The sequence below is a fragment of the Monopterus albus genome, unplaced genomic scaffold, assembly GCF_001952655.1.
Source record: "Monopterus albus unplaced genomic scaffold, M_albus_1.0 scaffold310.1, whole genome shotgun sequence".
Lineage (NCBI taxonomy): Eukaryota > Metazoa > Chordata > Actinopteri > Synbranchiformes > Synbranchidae > Monopterus > Monopterus albus.
This window is the reverse complement of record NW_018128190.1, coordinates 219,643-237,494: the sequence shown is the minus strand read 5'-3', so window position 1 is coordinate 237,494 and position 17,852 is coordinate 219,643. Positions and strand designations below refer to the sequence as shown.

At 41.7% G+C, this 17,852-nt stretch overlaps 1 protein-coding gene across 4 annotated transcripts; it reads right to left on the bottom strand.

Annotated features, from left to right (window-relative positions):
* Positions 1-481: 481 nt before the first annotated feature.
* Positions 482-17,135, bottom strand: cgnb (cingulin b). 4 transcript variants are annotated; one of them, XM_020623796.1, is made up of 21 exons: positions 16,890-17,135; positions 11,900-13,057; positions 11,715-11,803; positions 11,555-11,624; positions 8,702-8,799; positions 8,408-8,540; positions 8,099-8,311; positions 6,597-6,710; positions 6,366-6,400; positions 5,307-5,427; positions 4,802-5,014; positions 4,497-4,595; positions 3,613-3,870; positions 3,346-3,516; positions 2,944-3,105; positions 2,652-2,741; positions 2,459-2,542; positions 2,252-2,370; positions 1,940-2,048; positions 1,174-1,337; positions 482-653 (listed from the first exon to the last, which is right to left on the bottom strand). In XM_020623796.1, exons 2-21 carry the CDS (start codon positions 13,025-13,027, stop codon positions 554-556), a joined length of 3,570 nt encoding a protein of 1,189 aa, XP_020479452.1. In that variant the 5' UTR covers positions 13,028-13,057; positions 16,890-17,135; the 3' UTR covers positions 482-553. The 4 variants fall into 4 exon arrangements, with proteins under 4 accessions (XP_020479452.1, XP_020479453.1, XP_020479455.1 ...); XM_020623797.1 differs by lacking the exon at positions 16,890-17,135 and adding an exon at positions 16,368-16,602; XM_020623799.1 differs by lacking the exon at positions 16,890-17,135 and adding an exon at positions 16,164-16,255.
* Between the last annotated feature and the right edge of the window lie 717 nt (positions 17,136-17,852).

Here is a 17,852-nt window from a genome sequence, read left to right as displayed (position 1 = left end):
ATAGGTAAAACAAAAAAAACACATTACATCACTTTCAATACACCGAGAGTCATTAATAACAACACTGACAGATGTAACTCATATGTGGGGGGGGGGAAAAAGTTGGTTTTAAGTGGGTTTGAATTTGCAAGCCTGGCATCAACAGTATTAGCAACCATATGATCTTTCAGTATAAATCATGTCACAGTAACATGCTACCACAGTAGAATACAGTAAATATGGTCAATACAATAAACACATAACAAAGAGCCTTTTTGAAAAGTTCAAGTTGAAGCATATGAAGTAAAACATTGTATTTCTAACTGCAATTGTCTTCACTTTAGAGAAACATAAGGGCTCAAGATGGATAAAACATGTCAGCATCAAAGCAAGCTGAAGGCTCACAAAAACTGCAATCTCTGTCTCTGACTGCTGCACTAAAAATAAAACCAAGAACAATTGCAAGGTCCTTGATGCCCTGAGTACCTCTCTCTCTGACAAACTGTACAAGTTTTTGCACTGAAAAAAATCTTATTTTAAATGTTCCTCTAGCTTTTCTCTGGGTGGCGTTCATTCAGGATGGAAGCAATGTTGTCACAGAAACCTCATCCTCATCCTCAGAGCTTAAAATGGAAAGGCCCAGGGCTGCACGATGTGTCTGCTGCAATTTTCGCCTGGGAGAATGCGAACAACAGAAAATCCAACAAGAGTGACTTAGTTCTTCTACTTTCATACACTGACTGGTCACTTTATTAGGTACACCTGTATAATTGCATGCACTTCAATGCAACACTTCCATCCTAACATCTATTTATGAAGCTCAAAATCTTTCCATTTTTGATAAAATTGTCAAATTTATAAATTCAATCACATGAGGTCATAATTACAGGTGGTGTTGTACTGGACTACTTTATATTCAGAGGTATCTTTATAATATTAAAAACACCAAAAACTGAAACATTTTGGGATTCATAAACATCGATGTTAAGGTGGAAGTGCTGCATTGAAATGCACACAATTGTACAGGTGTACCTAATAAAGTGCAGCTCAATGAACACAGGCATGTGTCCTGCTAGTTACTATAGAGTGCCACCTGGTGTAAAGAAGATGCATGGTATTGATATGGTGGAACAGCAAAATTGTTTAAATATCAGCCAACTTAACATTCAGTCACACAAATATGTTAAGTCCTACTTTAGTTCAGTCTCCAGTGTTGTCACTTTGGCTTGCAGTGCCTCCTGGAGCTCCTGCTGCTCTTCCAAGTCCCTGAGAACCTTACGGCGAACACCCTCCAGACGTTCCACCTCTAACTCGCTCTCGTCCAACTGCCGTTTCAAAGCCTTCACACGCAGAGACAGCTGGGGATGGAGAGGGAGAGACAGGGGGTTAGAGGGGAACATGGGAGGTCACAGGTAAAGATGTGGGAGTGAAGGGTAAGAAGCTAAATGGGCATGGGTTCAAGGCTTTGTATGGGAGCAGCTATGACTACAAGAAGACGGCCGAGAAATATCCTAGGGGAACAAAGATCATGGAGCATTCTGGTGGGTTTGGGGTCAGGAGGAGGGGAGATGAGATTAGCCTTATGTAGATGAAGCAATTAACTACTGTTTGAACTACATTAATGATTAAAGAGCAAGTGTAGGTCAAACTGTATCTTATAATTCTTACTACATAATTAAAACAGTCTCAAGCAGGTTACTTAATACAAACACGGAATTAGGAAACAGGTCTGACACTGACACATTTTGGAAATACACTTATTTGACTTCTTGCTGAGTTAGATGAAAAGACTGTGTCTGAATGGTACATATGCATTTGTTGTTTGACTTGTACAAACAAAAAGGTGTAAAAATGACAAGACTGGTTTTACGTGCCAACTAGCAGGTTACGTCCACTTTGAACATCAGCATTTAGTATTTAAAACACCAAAGACTATTTTCATGCAACCTTTGATATTTACCTGATCTCTCTGCTCAGCATGTTGGCTTCTCTCCTGGTCTAATGTGGCATTCAGCTCCTTCAGCTTTCTCTCCATTCGTCTCTGAGAGGCATGGATACTGGCCTTCTCTCTGTGTAGAGAAATTCAGAATACACACAGTACTACTACTATAACTAGACATGAGAATCTCTAAATATATTTACCATAAGTGATGACAGTGTGAGAGAGATGGCTTGTTTCTTCGAATCATTAAAATATCCACAAAAGCAGGGCTCCATATTTCAATATAGAGATTGTTTCTTTTTTGACTTGTCATTTTGCTTTCAATCATACCTTTCTTCACTGCGTAGTCTCTCCTCTAACTCTTGGATTTTGCTTTCCAGCAGGGGGATTCCAGGTGAGGGCCGAGGCTGTCCCTCTATGTCTGCCACCCGAGTCTTCAGCTCCTTCACCTGAGTGGTACAGTCAGCTAAATCACCTTCTGATTTTGCAAAAATCTCTTCTAACTATGTCCAGTGCCTAGATGTGTACACACTGTACCTGTCTTTCAAGTGCACTTTTGTCCATCTCCAAGTCATGTCTCGCTGAACGCTCTTGCATCAGCTCAGAACGAAGCTGGTCCACCTGAGAGGAGAAAGTAGCGATCGGAGAAAAGAATGTGGAGGCAGTGTAAGTAAACCTGTTAAGCCTCTTGCTTATTTGCATGTGCATACAAAATACTTTTATGGGGCACCTGATCTCTGCTACGTGTGATGCGGTCATTCAGAAGCTCCACATTGCTTTTCTCCTCATCTAGTTCAATCTCCAGTGTTTTAATTTTATCCTGTGAAAACACACACACAGTTAAATAAATGCCATAATATATTTCTTTTTGAGTTTATCTTCTCAATCTACCCGCACTGAAGTTACTTCAATGTTTTTTTTTTTACCCTTAAACTCAATTTGCTGACATGTTACCATTTGCCCAATTTATTGCCACCCAACTTTATAATCGCAGTGTGTGATTTTTGACCTTGAAGCCTCACCTCCAGGGCCCTGATCTCCCTGGTGCGGTCAGTGTAGGTGCTCTTCTCTGATTCTAGTTCGCTCTCAAGGTGTTTGAGACGGTTGTTGAGGAGGTCTCTCTCCAATTGTGCGCTCTCTCTGTCCTCGCTGCATACCAGAAGCTCCTTCTTCAAACGGGAAACCTATTCGATCATTATTCTATGAAATTTTACCTTAAGAGCAGTTTGTCTCCTAATATACAGCATATTCTAACAGGAATAAGAGTTTACAGCCATGCTAACAACTCTCTGAGGCACAGAAAATGCAAATACGAGTATGCTACCATGCTTAGAATGACAATGGCGACATTATATACTTTTCCTTCACAAGCAGATTTGCATTCTTTCACATATCTGTAATTTTTTCGGCCTGTTTGTCCTCACCTCTTCTTGCTGAGCCTTCAGGTTGCTCTGGGCCCTCTGCAGCTCAGCCAGCCTGTCTTTGCTGTTGCGCTGCGCCTCCTGCAGGTCCTTTCTCGAGCGCTCCCTGTACTCATCAAGCTGTGTTTGCAGGGTGGCCACCGACTGACGGGAATCTCCCATCATCATCTCCATCTGTCAGCGGTGGAGGCAGAAAGAGAGAAATGTCAGTAAATGACAATATCACTATACATCAGCAAGCCAAGACGTTCATCTCACCCTAACACACACCTCTTTATTAATCTTCTCAAGGGCTCGGTCCAGCAGCCTCTTCTGCTCCTCCAGGTCGCTCTTGCCCCTCCTCAGTGCTTCCCTCTCCAGGTCCCTCTCCTCTAGCCGTTGGGTCAGCTCGTCCTTCTCCTTGCTCAGGCGGGTGGTTCCTCTCTTGACCTCCTCAAGCTGATTCTTCAGGGAGCGGGTCTCTTCCTCCAGAGCTTGCACTGCCTCCTCAGCTTCACAATTCCGGGACGCACCGGAGTGATGCCTTGTCTGAAGAAGAAGAAAATTTCCATTGATGAACCTGAGTCTATAACATGTGGATTCATTTGTGTTACATATTTCGATCACACTGCAGGTAAAAGGTAGTACTTCTAGATATTTCATGCAACATATCTGGCCATGTCTTCCACATAGCAAACCCATTTGTACTTGTTCAGTACATCATAATTTGCCTTTGTTCTCTGCACTGTTATATCTGATATGTAAAATAGGAGTGGGAAATAATAAAGGGCTCCGTCTTTTTATATCCAAAGTACAGTGAGAACAGGCTGAACTTAAAACTTCAGTGAAATGATCCCTGCACCCAAACTGCAGGCTAAAATTTTACTCTGTAACACTTACATGTTGACTTGTATTGGCCTTGCACCTACACTGATCTGTGTACGACTATGCTCTTCACATCAAAAGTAACAAGATCATAGCACTTAAAGCATATCTTATGCAAATGTATCTTGGACAGATTATTCTCCCAGTTTTTCTTCAGATGCACTTTAGTTCACATTTCCTGGTTGAAAATAACATGTGTGGAAGACTATTTCTTTTGTTCTTGAACAGTATGCATGTTTCCATGATTTGGCGGGCATGTGAGTGTACAGCACTGTCTTTTTGTGCAGTACCATGCGGGCCAGCCTTTCTCGGAGGCGAGCGTTTTCTTCCTGGAGCTCCAAGTTGGTGCCGTGGTCCACCTCAGTCTTTCCTGCAGATCCAACAGATGACTACAGGGAGAAGAGAGGGCATGATGAAACAAATTTACTGTTTCTACATACAATGCCAGCGCTTTTTCTGTATTATTGGACATTTATCAATACAAAAGCTATCATCTCTTGTTTATTTATTTTTTAACTACAAATTCATTTCAGTGATGCAAAGGTGTTCCTTGAGAAATGCCCTTCTCTTCTATAGAGTCTAGATGAAGCCTCACCTCCTTTGCCTTCTCGAGGGCCTTTTCCAGCTTGGCTTTATCTTTCTCCAACTGCTCCTTCAATCCACTGATCTCTGACTGAAGCTTAGCCTCTTTCTCCTCACTCGCTTTCTCCAGGGCCTGAAGTGCCTCACTCTTCTTGTGTAACTCGCTCTTTTGTTTGTCCAGATCGGCGCGAGTCTGCTTCAGATCGCCATGGCAACAACGAAGCTCCTTGGGATAAGTAATCAGAGATGAATAATGTCTGTGTGAGCAAGAGGAATTTGCCTGAGTGCATAACAATGTGCTGATACGAGTACGGAGCATGCACGTGTGTTTGTGTGTACAGGAAGAATGAATCAAAATGAGAAAAAAAAAAAAAAGATCAAAATGACAGCCAAAAGGAAAACCCACTGTCGCATTACTGCTCTGACAGACAGTGTAAAACAAAGGAGATGAGCCCCTGCATTTCACCCACACAGCAAACCTAATCTGTACTCTGACTCATGACCAACATGTGGATTACCTCTGCTAAAGAGTGGTTTTCGTCAGATACAGGGATTTGTTTCTTTGTGGTGAGAAGTGAATCCTGGAGATCCTTTATCTTGCCTTCAAATTCTTCCTTCTCCAACTGAGATTTCAGAAGTCTGCCGGAAAGAAAGTAGATCTTAAGCAAGTAGGATAACAGCTGCTCTACATACACAACTGTATATGTATGTATGCAGACACACACACACTGCAAAGGAACACACCTGCACACACCAAAGATAGCAGAGACAAATACTTTGAAAGAGTGACGTGATTGGGTTTTACTGTCACCGGATTACAGTTAGTAAGTACAGTTAGTTCACCAATCTAATGATCAAAACAGAAGTCATCAAATCCAAAATCCACTCTGATATAGAAGCTTTTCAAGTGAATTTCAGAGAGCATCTCTCAAGTTATGGCTGAAACTAGGCTAAATCCAATCAAACCAAACACAGTAAGACTGATCTTCTCTCACATTTGACTGCTGACGTGCTTCCCGCTCCTGCCAAATGAAAAGTCAAGTGAAAGAGTGCATCCGTTAAAAAATAACTCGAGAACTGAAATCTTATACAACTGAACCAAAAACAGTTCTTAATATATCTTTTCACAGCATATTCTAAAGTTTTAAGTGAGCACTTCAGATTATTTGATCCAATTCTCCTGATTCTAAAAACATAAAATACAACAGTGTGCGTTTGGTGCTTGACCAAGTCTCTAATGTTACACCTGCCAGTGACTGATTTAATCACATATATTTATGGTCTTAGAATGTTACTTCATGCTTTTATGGCATGGTTTAAAGTCATATTGGAAGCTAGATACTGAAAACCATATGACATGTGGCGCTCACAATCTGAGAATTAGAGAGAAATCTGCTGTGAGTAACATCTAAGTAAAAACATTTAAAATACTTCAGCTTTTTGGTGACATGTCATTTATGTTTATTGAACAGCCAACATGTGGTTGACTCTGATATTTGTTAAGGCCATCTGCCATGCATTTTTATGTGGTGTAATAAAGGAAGCAGTGTGTACATATGTGACCTAAAGACACTAACTCTTCTCTGGTGTTGTGCAGCTCCTGTGTGCTGGCCTCCAGCTGCGTCTTCCACCGCTCTCCCTGATTTCTGTAGCTCTTCAGCTCTTCCTCCAGGGTCAGCATGGAAGCATTCACTCTCTCCCTCTCCTTCTCTATCTGCTCCTGAGACTGACATGACAAACATACACCAAAAACTGAAATTTAGAGTTATGAGAGTCAGTCTTAGTCCTCATATTCAATGATTCTCGGCCTCCAGCTGCGTCTTCCACCGCTCTCCCTGATTTCTGTAGCTCTTCAGCTCTTCCTCCAGGGTCAGCATGGAAGCATTCACTCTCTCCCTCTCCTTCTCTATCTGCTCCTGAGACTGACATGACAAACATACACCAAAAACTGAAATTTAGAGTTATGAGAGTCAGTCTTATTCCTCATATTCAATGATTCTCACACCCAAATCTATCACTTTTAATATAGTTTCTTTGCCAAGCAAACATTCAGCACAAGGGAACAAAACCCATTTCATCTTATGCCTTCATCAGAGTCCTAATTTTCTAAGTTCTACATAACATATCAGACAAGACACAGCATGATAGTCATTACAAAGAGAGATACAACTCCTTTAATCCTCCTCTTGCCAAGTAGCTCACCTCATCAAAAGTCACTGACAACCTGTCTGCATATTTCCTGCTCTCACTCTCCATGTAACTTTTTTCAATCACCTCTGTCACATTTTTGAAAAATCTACATAATGATCTACAATATTTTTGCATATGCACACTGTATATATATTTCAAAAATCCTCTAGACCACATCCTGCAGTGCTAAAAAAAAAAAAACTCAACTGCAAAGGATTTACACTGCAATCACAACTAGCAAAAATTCTTTCTTCTCTAACTTTGCACTCTCATATTATGACCTTGTGTTACTCTGACTCAGTGTCTGAACGCTGGCTGCGTACGGACACATAAAACTGAATGACAAGATAAAGCCTGGGTGTATAATGAGCGGATGCAACATCAAAAGCGTAACAGAGTATAACGTCAATAATGCATGCAGGACACACAAACTGCCTGACAGGTATTACCTGACAGTTCTCACACAACATCCATACAAAAGGCTCCTGTGAAAATAAAGAAAGTTCTGACTGTTTCTATCTTAAAAATGCATTAGCAGAGTGTGATGTAACAAAAAAAAGGGGAAATGTTCAGTGACTGTTATTGCAGGTTATACATCTTCCCTGGTCCATTGCTTTTGTTTATTCAGTTATGCCTATATAAACACTACATTGTTTCGTCTTTCTTCAGTTTATTGAATCACTTGTGTCCGTTTGTGTTGGCTCAGTGAATTTTCTTTTTTTGTTTTACTGAGATACCATTTTTTTGTGACTGAAATCATAGTCACAGTTCCGAAGCATTAAGACAGCAGATGGTCAAGCAGAGATCACAGAACTCACATCGAACAACCTGAGTGTTACTACAGTGTATTACTAATGTTTAAGATAAATTTTCTTTTAAGTTATCATTATTCTTTGTTGTGCACCATTAGACTGTTCAAAAAGTCTCTTGTCTCATCAGCAGAGTTTTTGATTCCCTCTCTCTGTGTGCTTTTAATCATTTTTGCAAATAGACAAAGTACTGACAGCTCTTTATTTTTTTGTTCCATGAACCACTGTTATACTTACAACTCCCAGGAGAAATTGAGCTCTAGGTTACAGGTTGAAACAAAATACTGATTTGTGTGATTTATTGTACACACCTGTGTGACCTGCTCCATGGTTTTTCTCAGATTCTCCATGTCCTGGCTGTACTGCTCCCTCAGAGCCTCCATCTCCTTGTCATGGCACTCCACCTCCTCCTTCAAAGCCCCCTTCAGGGCCGCTAGCTCCCGCTCCCGCTGGTGGAGCTTCTCCTCCTGGCGCTGACGTAACATGGCGGCCTCAGCCAGCTCTGCCTGCAGCGTCATCACATCCTGCAGAAAGAAACGTATGGATTAAATAGACAGGTAATGTGGTAGAAGTCGGCTGATGGGGCTGTTTGTGTGTGTCACTGTGCAGAGTGTCAGTACCGCCTGAAGAGAGTCTGAGTGAGGTGAGTTTTCTGAAAACCTCCTCAGCTCCTCCTGAAGTTCAGCCAGCTGATCTTCCTGTACATGCAGACGAGACTCTGCCCCCTCCCTGGCTGTTCGCTCCTTGGCCAGTCTGCACGCCCACACACACACACACATACATTATCTATCCTGCAACACCACTATGCCGATCAATCAGGCAACAGTGAAATGATCTTGTGACGTAGAAACCACAGGAGCAACAGCTGTTGACTGTTAAATGCACCCCCAGCACACACACACACACATCCTTACTCATCACGAGCCTGCTGCAGTTCTTTCTTGCAGCGATTGAGGTGCTCCTGAAGTTCCTCAAGATTACCCTTCAGTATGCCTCCATCAGATTCTCCCTTCTGCACATAAAAAACAAACACACACACACACACACACAACATGTAGAGGAAACTGAGGGTGAGACATTGAGAAAAAGGACAGAGAGCAGTACTGGAAACACTGCAACAGTGCCACTGTTGACAAATACATTATGCACTGTGCATTATCCTAAACCTGCCTTGGATTCCTTGTCCTATAGTTTCTCAAAAATCTCTGGGAGAACAGGCCACATCTGTATGTTCAGACACCATCAAAAAAATAAATTAATCTCCCAACATAAACAACCTTTTCTGCCAGGCTGCAGGGGAGCAGAGCTGAAGCAGTGGCTCCTTCATCACCCACACCACTCCACTGCTCATCAACACCCCCTCTCACTGAAAAGAAGCCCAGCCTGCCCATGAACCACTATCTTCCTACACACTCATTACAGGGACACAGAGGCAGAAGAGAGAGACAAAGCAAGGATCATGGAGGGTTCTGTTCCTCCTGTTATCTAGTGATGAAGATGTATTTTGCACAGCGTTGTTTCATTTCCCTCTTGTCCCCTGGAGTCAAATTAGCAGGTAATCCCGTTGTGGGACATTTCAGTTTCTCTGTCCTCACAAAGCCATAATTAACAGAAGATAACAAAACAAACTCCTTTGAAAGCACCAAGAGTGAATTGCCTCAGTTGTATCCTTATGTGTATTAACAATAAAAGAATATATTAGTAGTCAGTGTTGAATTACTTGAAGATGATGTCATTAAATACTGCAAATGAGATTCAAGTAAAGTAAAATAACAGCTGATTTGGTCTCGATAGCCTCTAGTCCAGTGGTTCCCAGCATGAGTGTTGGGACACAAGTAACAGACTTGTGAAGTGGGAGGTGGGAGTGTGGTAACACTGCATTAAACCAGTCAAAACAAATCACAAGCACTTAGAGAGCCACAGACACTAGTGGTGCCAAGGGAATGTGAACCCTGCTTCACATTACACTTTGAAATGCAAGTAACCCTCTGAAACAAAAGGCGAAGCAAGTGTCAGCATATTAATCTGGACCCTGGAAGAATCACAGGCTGCTCTCATCTTATGTTTTGGTTTTACACAGCCAAAAGTGATGTTTTCGTTTAGAGCCAGAGCTGCAGAAAAAAACTGCACTAAGCAAAAAACAGTGTAAACCCCTTCACCCTGCAGTTTGATGCAATCTGTGGATGTTACAGTATCACTTCTAGAGCGCCTCACATGAGCATTGATTAAGAAATCAGCCACTAAATCTACTAAAGCGGACAAACAAACATCAGGAAAAACAAGGTTTTGTTCAACAAAACCCCTCTGAGAAGGATCTGTGCCATCCAACAAGCCAACCCCCAGCTGGTGCATGGTCCAGCTCAATTATTGATGCCCTCAACACACTGAGCCCACAACAGCTTTCCTCTGCAGGTCCATCGTTGCCAAGAGACAAGACAGGCAAATAATACACAAGCAGCCATGGTCACAAGCACACTGAGAAGTACATAATCAAGTGCATGTAATATCAGAAGGTAGGGACACAAAGGAAAACCTTCTGTATGTAGATTTATGCAAAGGAGTGCAAATTTAAAAGAAGTAGTGTGTTCACACTCACAAACAACATGGCCCAATTATTTGAATAAGGTATCATGGGAGCACAAAGGACCAAACTGACTTGATTATTCAGCATGCCCTTTAATTTTTTACATTTTTTTGGTGTGCCAAAGAAGATCCGTGGAGGTAAATAAAACAGAAACTTTGCAACCTCAGAGAAAAGGACAGGCTGCCAACCATCTGGTAGCTTCATTACAAGAACTGCCCTGTTGAGAATAAGACTCACATCCCAGACACCATTACTTTCCAGCCTTTTGTTTGACCAATATGCTGAACACACCACAAAAGCTAAGGGAGCCATTATAAATCCATTATAAATTTATGCAATGTCTTAATTGTTATTAATTCAGCAATGCATTTCTTATTCTATGCAGTAGTTTAATTTGCTTATTCACTCTGCCTAAACAAACTGGCTGTGACTATGCTCAGTCAAATAAACTATTTGGCTTTGTTTTGGCTTCCATTTTAGTATGGTTTCCACCTGGTATATTTATTTTTACTGTGCAGCACTCTGGGCTCCTTGGAGTTGTAGAGTGCTATATAAATAAAGTTTATTATTATTATTATTGACAGATCCAGACTAGCTATTTAATCCTGTTTCCTGTATTTTTCAAAAATTATTTCTCTAAAGGCACAATCCAAATGCAAACCAAGATGCAGCTCCACTATCACAATTTAAAACACAAGACCGTAACTAGGACTAACATAAGCTGAACAATTGAATCCGAGTTCTTCATGCAACTCATGCCAAAATGATCTCAACTCAGTGGTTCACCTACTAGCTTTTCCTGAGCTTTCAACCACATCTCGTCTTCTTCATGAACAGAACTGACTTGGATGCCAACGTAATTTACGTGTGGAACACAGCAGCTAGATCCATTTGTTAATAAAAATGGTGGCATATTGTTGAAAGCTATAAAAATAAATAAATAAATTAAAAAAACCTTGTACGTGGACCTTTGAGTTGGAAATTACTTTTCATACATTCTGCCCTCAAGGGGAAGAACTTCCACGCCATCATTATTACTGTTTTCTGGTTCTCTTAAAGAATACCTTTTCACTAATGCTGGATTTTTCTAATCCAATTCTAAAAATATATAGAAAAACCTCACATTTACTGCATATGGTGAAAAAAAAACAAACTAATCACAGGCTTTAATATCTTGTTGTACCTTTAAACTGCCAGTTGTCTCATAGGTGAGGTTGGCCTGTCTTTTGAGGGGTCCTTCACTCTCACTGGGGCTGATGAGAAAACAGTGGACAGAGGATTAGATTGGAATAACCCATGTCTCTATATACAGTAACAATGGCCATACTAATAGTTTTATATACCTATCTTTGAGGGTGTTGTGAAAAGCTTGCTTAACCTGAGCTTCCTCTGCAATGATGACCTCTGTGCTTTGACTCCTTGCAGACATCTCCTTCAAACAGTAAGTAAGAAAAGTAAGAAGATAGAAAACAAACAGAGGATTTAATACCATGATATAGCTCACAAGCTTGCCTTCACTGGTACTTACAGGCTTTTTTGCTAAAGCTGGAGGAGTGTCCTTGGCAACAAACTTCCCTGGTGATTTAAAGCTCGGCTTTGGGGCCTCAAGAACCGTCACCTTGGAAACAGACATAGAGCTCCTTCCCAAGCTACCACTCATTGGGGCAGATGATGTCAAAATGTTGGAAGAGGTAGATGGAGGGACAGTGTAGGGATTTAGAGGAACAGGAGAAGGAAGGGCAACCTCTGGCTCATCATCTCTTCTAGCGTCAAGACTTCTGGACCTCCTGCGCTCGTCGAACCTGAGCCGCTGCCTTGCTCCAGAGCGGCCCCGGGTCTGTGGGGCGCTGCCTGGCGTCCCACTGTTGAACTTATTGATGAGCTTGTTGATGGGAGCCAGGGAGTTGGTGTCAATTTCTGGGGTTGGTGTCTCACCAGTTGGTGCAGAAAGTTCTGGGAATGACTCTGAAGGGGAAGCTCTACTCTGCTTTTTCCCACTGTGTCTCCCCAAAGAGCCAGTGAAACCAGTGCCAGTTTGCTTGACCCCCCTGGGCCCCACACCGTTTACTTTGACAGGTTTCAGCCCTGCTTCATTATACTTGCCTGAACTAGTCCAGTCTCTGTTTTTCTCTGCTTCAGTGGCTGTTGCTTTGAGTTGGGGTTCAGCTTTCACCCTGTCCACCTGCCCTTCTCTTCTAGCTTTACTCTCCTCCTCCCCTTGTGTTCCTGCTTGACCATCCCCAGGGGGTCTTTTAAGAGGGCTCCTGAAAATCTCCCCATCCTCATCCTCTGGTGGAGAAACAGGGGGGTGTGCTGTGTTTAAAATGGGGCTGTAGGGGTTTGTGAACTCTGCAGGTTCTTTATTAATTTTGGGGAGGCTGTTATAAGGTGATGGGGTCCCTGAGCTGGGAGCAGGAGCGTTTAGTTGAACTCCATAGGAGTCACCTTTCTCACCGTCTTTCAGAACCACATAGGGCTGTCCTGAGATTCCCTGAACTCGCACTGCCACCCCGTATTTACTGGAAGCAGGGGTTGCACTATTGTTTCCTTTGGATTTATCGGGGTAACCCCCACCTGTGTCATGGAGATCGTTGATGAAGCGGATCTGAATGCCATAATCCACAAGAGGCTTCTTGTCAGTGGAGAGAGTGTTCATGTCCACTTCCTGGTTTAAGGTGAGAGCAGTCTAGTCAGAGAGGGAGGAGAAAACAGTGGAAATGCAAACCAGGTGAGTCAGGTGCATATGTTATGGAAACAACAAGAATGCTGAACATGAAATTTATAAATCTATTCCACAAAACACACCTGCAGACTGAAACTCTCACCAACTCCTGGTTTCAGCTGCTGCACTAGTTCAGATGTGCCTTTGTCTTTCTTGCAATTTGCTCTTTATAGACTTAACAAAAAGTAATTACATCTTGTTTTTTGTGTAAACTCCTTTCTTATTCCAAGTTGGAGTCACTCTGACACAGCAAAAATATCAGATTGCTGTGACATCCTGTGACAGGTTCAATTCCTTCTCAGCCAGAATGTACTGTATTCATGTCATGCCAAATATGCCACTTTGGCACTAATAAGAAGCCTCTTTGTACTGGTTGAGGCATCTGTGTTATCAGAGGGTGTGTTTGGAAGGCAGGGAAAACATATGAGCAGAAGTGGGTGTTTATGAGACGGGACACACTATTCAGGTCAAAACATTACCTCTCATTTACAAAGGCATGCTGTTAATGATACTATGGTTTCAGTTGAGCATTAAAAAAGGAAAGACACAAAACAAACAATGAGCCTGCTCATTCACTGTGGTGGTTGACATAACATAGCATAGGCGGATAGATCTGCAACAGTAGTGACCACCGTAGCAAATGAACCCCTGATACTGACAGTTTGCACCATGTTTTGCAGCATCCTGGAGCCTGACCCACAGTGGGGAATAAATGTCAGGATTTCTTGGCCTCGGATGCTCTGACTTTGATAATTCTTAAAAAAAAAAAAAGGCTGGATGAGTCCCCCATTTATATGTAAGTGCAATATTAAGTCACCAGAGTTCCTCTTTAAATTTCACTGTATCTTTAATGCAGTTTGAAATTTAAGCAGTATTTTATAACCTACTCATTATATTATTGATTAGTTAGAGTCTAATAAATGTCAGAGAAACTTAGTCCAAAGTGATGTGTTCAAATTTCTTGTTTTTAATAACCATCGGTCCAAAACTCAAAGATATTCTGTTATCACAAAGAAAACTATTCAATCCTTATATCTGCAAAGCTGAAACCAAAATGTGCATGCCATTTTAGCTTTGACTAAAATGACTGAACTAACTACAGCAGTTACAATGTTAGTCAAATAACCTAAGCATGTCCAGTTTATATGCTCTTAAAATTAGCTTGGTGATGAACACAACGAGAAGGTGAATACTTGTCCTTTTGTCCAGGCTCTGTGGAGCATTAAACATTGGGGGCTATGTCAACAATGAGCCTTCTTTCTCTCTGCCTTTGCCCGAGTCTCCCCAGTCACTAGACCTCAGAGTAGAGTCACTCAGGCATAGACTGTTTACTCTGAGCTGTGCAGGCACACACATCAACTCAAGCATATGCCTGTGCGTGTGTGCGCGCGCGCGCGCACACACACACACACAGGCGTGCACAGACAAGGCCAAACCTGCTGTTAGCAGGAAGTTGATCTAATTAGCATCACTCCTTTCAATGTGTCTGTAAATAAGTAATGTAAATCATGTTAACACACTTTTGTTACTGCAGTCACATGCAAAAACTATTATTGTATGGCAAGTGTTCATTTTTATATTTAAGCTCTGCTAATGCTGAGTTTCATTACCACACTTCAACTCCAGCCTGTTTTCTTGGTCCATACCTACTGCACCTGCAAATGTGACTCTCACAGGAATTAAAGTCTAACTATCCCTAACTGAGCACTGGTTACAGTATAACGCAGCACCTCAACTAGCAATGCGCTTAGATTAATGAATCAAAGTCAGGCTTTGTCTTTCCTAAAAACATTCTTAGAATTCCAGGCATTCCCTGTACACCTTGCATTGTGCATGGCTTGCATTTATATAATAAGGACAGATTAAGATGAAATGGAGAACTGGGGCAACATCAACTTTAAAGCCTACACATATGGAAAACTGTCCACACAGGCAGTAAATAAAAATGAACAAAAGTCTAATTAAAGGACAACAGACTGGAGACTAAAAATACAGTGCAAAAGTATATTAATTTCCCTGTTCTAACATAACCATAAGCAACCAGGTTTCCAGACAACGTTGAACAGTGGGCATCAAAAAATGACCTCAAGGTTAAAAAAACATGGCCTGTTCCTAATCACACTTAAGGCTCCCAGGTGTGAGCATACTCCTTAGGTAAATACAAATTTCAGCAAAGGCTCAGTTGTTTTACATGTTCAGCAACCAACACCGGTTGCTGACAACTGGTTCACATCCTCTCATGATCCCTCTCACCTGTTACAAGAAAGACTTGTGTCAACAGACAGGAATGTCACCAAGCGGGGCTATTTTCCACCGGTCTTTATTTTCTCCTCACCCAGCATGCACTTCTGATTCTCCTCTGGCCTCGTTCCTGCACCCTTCTTTACTTCTAACCTGCTCTTCGACTTTCTCCCCCAGTTCCTCTGGCCCTTGGGCATCTGAACATGATGGCTTTGACATGTGATTTGGCTGAATTCTATGAGAGTAAGCCTACAGTTTATTGATGGAATATGAATTAGTCAATGAATTGATAAACAAAGAAGTGATATGCAACAGGTTTGTTATTTTATACGGTTATTTAAAAGGTTTTTCAAGCAAAAACTTTGAATATTTGATGGGACTTTTCCCTATTTTATGTATTGTAAACTTAATCTCATTGGCTTTTCAACCCAAGTTCATAGATAGACAAATTTAAATGTTTGACAGAAAATGATGGCCAATTTACATTATAATCTGAAAGAAGGTAAGCTACAGCCCTAAAGAGTGAAAAGTTACACATATGCTCATACTAAGGTAGGCAAAGTAAAGGTTCTATGATATTAAGCAGACTATATTAGCTTCTGCAGTGAGATAGGGCCAGGATGGCAGGAATATGGAAATACTAGTCCCTCATTAAAGGTACAAAGTCCATGTTTATCAAACTCAAAGTGTGTCCCCAAGCACAATTTATTTTGAATGTACAGTAAATGAAAAGGATCAAGGAACACCAACACCTTCCAGCATCTGGTGAGTTAATCACTTGTAAACTATAATGTTGGCAAGGACACGAGGGACTGACTCAAGAGCTCACCTTTCAGCCACGTACATCTAACCAATACAACGACTCCACTATTTTCTTGGCTGATGTTAGATTTACACAGCTTGATTCACATATTAAATGATATCGTATTCAAACTCATATCAAACCTCAAGATACTTTAGCCCGGAAAAGCCATGAGCACAGAGCCACTCTTAAAGCACCTGTTTGCGCCTGGATTAATTGCGTCACACCCACCTATCCGGTCAGTCAGTATCTGTGTGCGTCGAAACCGGGTTGCTTACACAGGCCAGTGGGACCACGAACTAAGCAACAAGACAGATAAACAACCGATGCGCATGTTTCCCAACGAGACACCATCGCATCCTATTTGAAGCTTCAACTATGAAACCTCTCATATCCTCTTTACGCAGCGCAGTCACATCCAACTATAGGCAGTGGTACACTCACAGAGCTGCATCCAAACCTTTGAAAACATGTCTGAAAGCGAACAATAGGCTTTCACCCAAAGCCCTTTATGTCGGTTATTTATCGTGAGCAGGCAAAGTTGTGCACGAGAGCACGGCTGCCAAATCCAGTCACAAAGCCACAGGTGTCCATTTCTGCTAATCAAAGTGTTATTAAACGCCCGCTCAGCAAAACGGGGTAAGGGACATAGTGCTGCTCAGACACCCAGCGCTTTCCCCCAGCTCTACACCAAATCCCACAAATGTTCAATAAACACGCAGCAGCTGTGTAAATACTCAAATTCTACCGCACCTGAGAAGACGGTTCAAATCCAGATATTCCTCCTTCCTCACTGATGGGTCCTATTTCAGTCCTTAAAGGTGCACAGTATTGGTGGAACAAGTTATTAGTCAATGGACTGGGGACATGAAGAAATACTCCTCTGCTACCAGCTCAACCTGTTGCCACCACATCGGACAGCCAGCGTCCCGCCTCAGCAGCGCCTTCATTGGTGGAAGGTGGCCCGTGAGGCGGCGCCTGCTGCGAGCTCGTTGTCATCTCTGCGCTCACGGATTAATATCGCGAGTGTGTGACCCACGTCCACGGCGGTGTTACGGCAAATCATTTATCAAATTGAAAACGTTTGCATGGAAGTGCTGAGCTATAACCATATAGCATACGAACAGGCCTACAGTTTCCTAGGAAGACACTCGACAGCTACTCACTGAACGTTTAGGATTTTCTTTTCGTTTTGGTCAAATGACCTAATATTAATCATCATAACCCATCTCTATGCTTCAATATGGCAATAATACAATATAATAATGAGGTATTTTTCATGCATCTTTGTACAGGCTGGCACAAAATCCAAACAATCCTTTGGAACTTCTTTGAAAGAAGTGCTAAATTTAAACCCAAGTGAGTAAGTTTTAATTTACTGCTGAAGCTATTTTCACGTCTGCTGCACACTGACTAAAATGATCTTGGTTATGCTATCCTAGCATTTCACTGGAATTAATTTGTACCAAGCGAAGTCTGTTCTACCTCTACTAGGTGGTAAATTACATTACTAGGAAATGATTAGTACATTATTAAGGATTTATAGACATAATGCACAGTCAACAATACTACTATGAAACACCATAGAGCCAGTCAGATGAATTCCAAGATAAAGTGAGAAGAAACCCTTAAGACAAGTGATATAGAAAAAAAAATGTAACTTTAAAACTAAACTTTAAACAAAATTGATAAAGGTACTGTAACTCTGAGCATCAG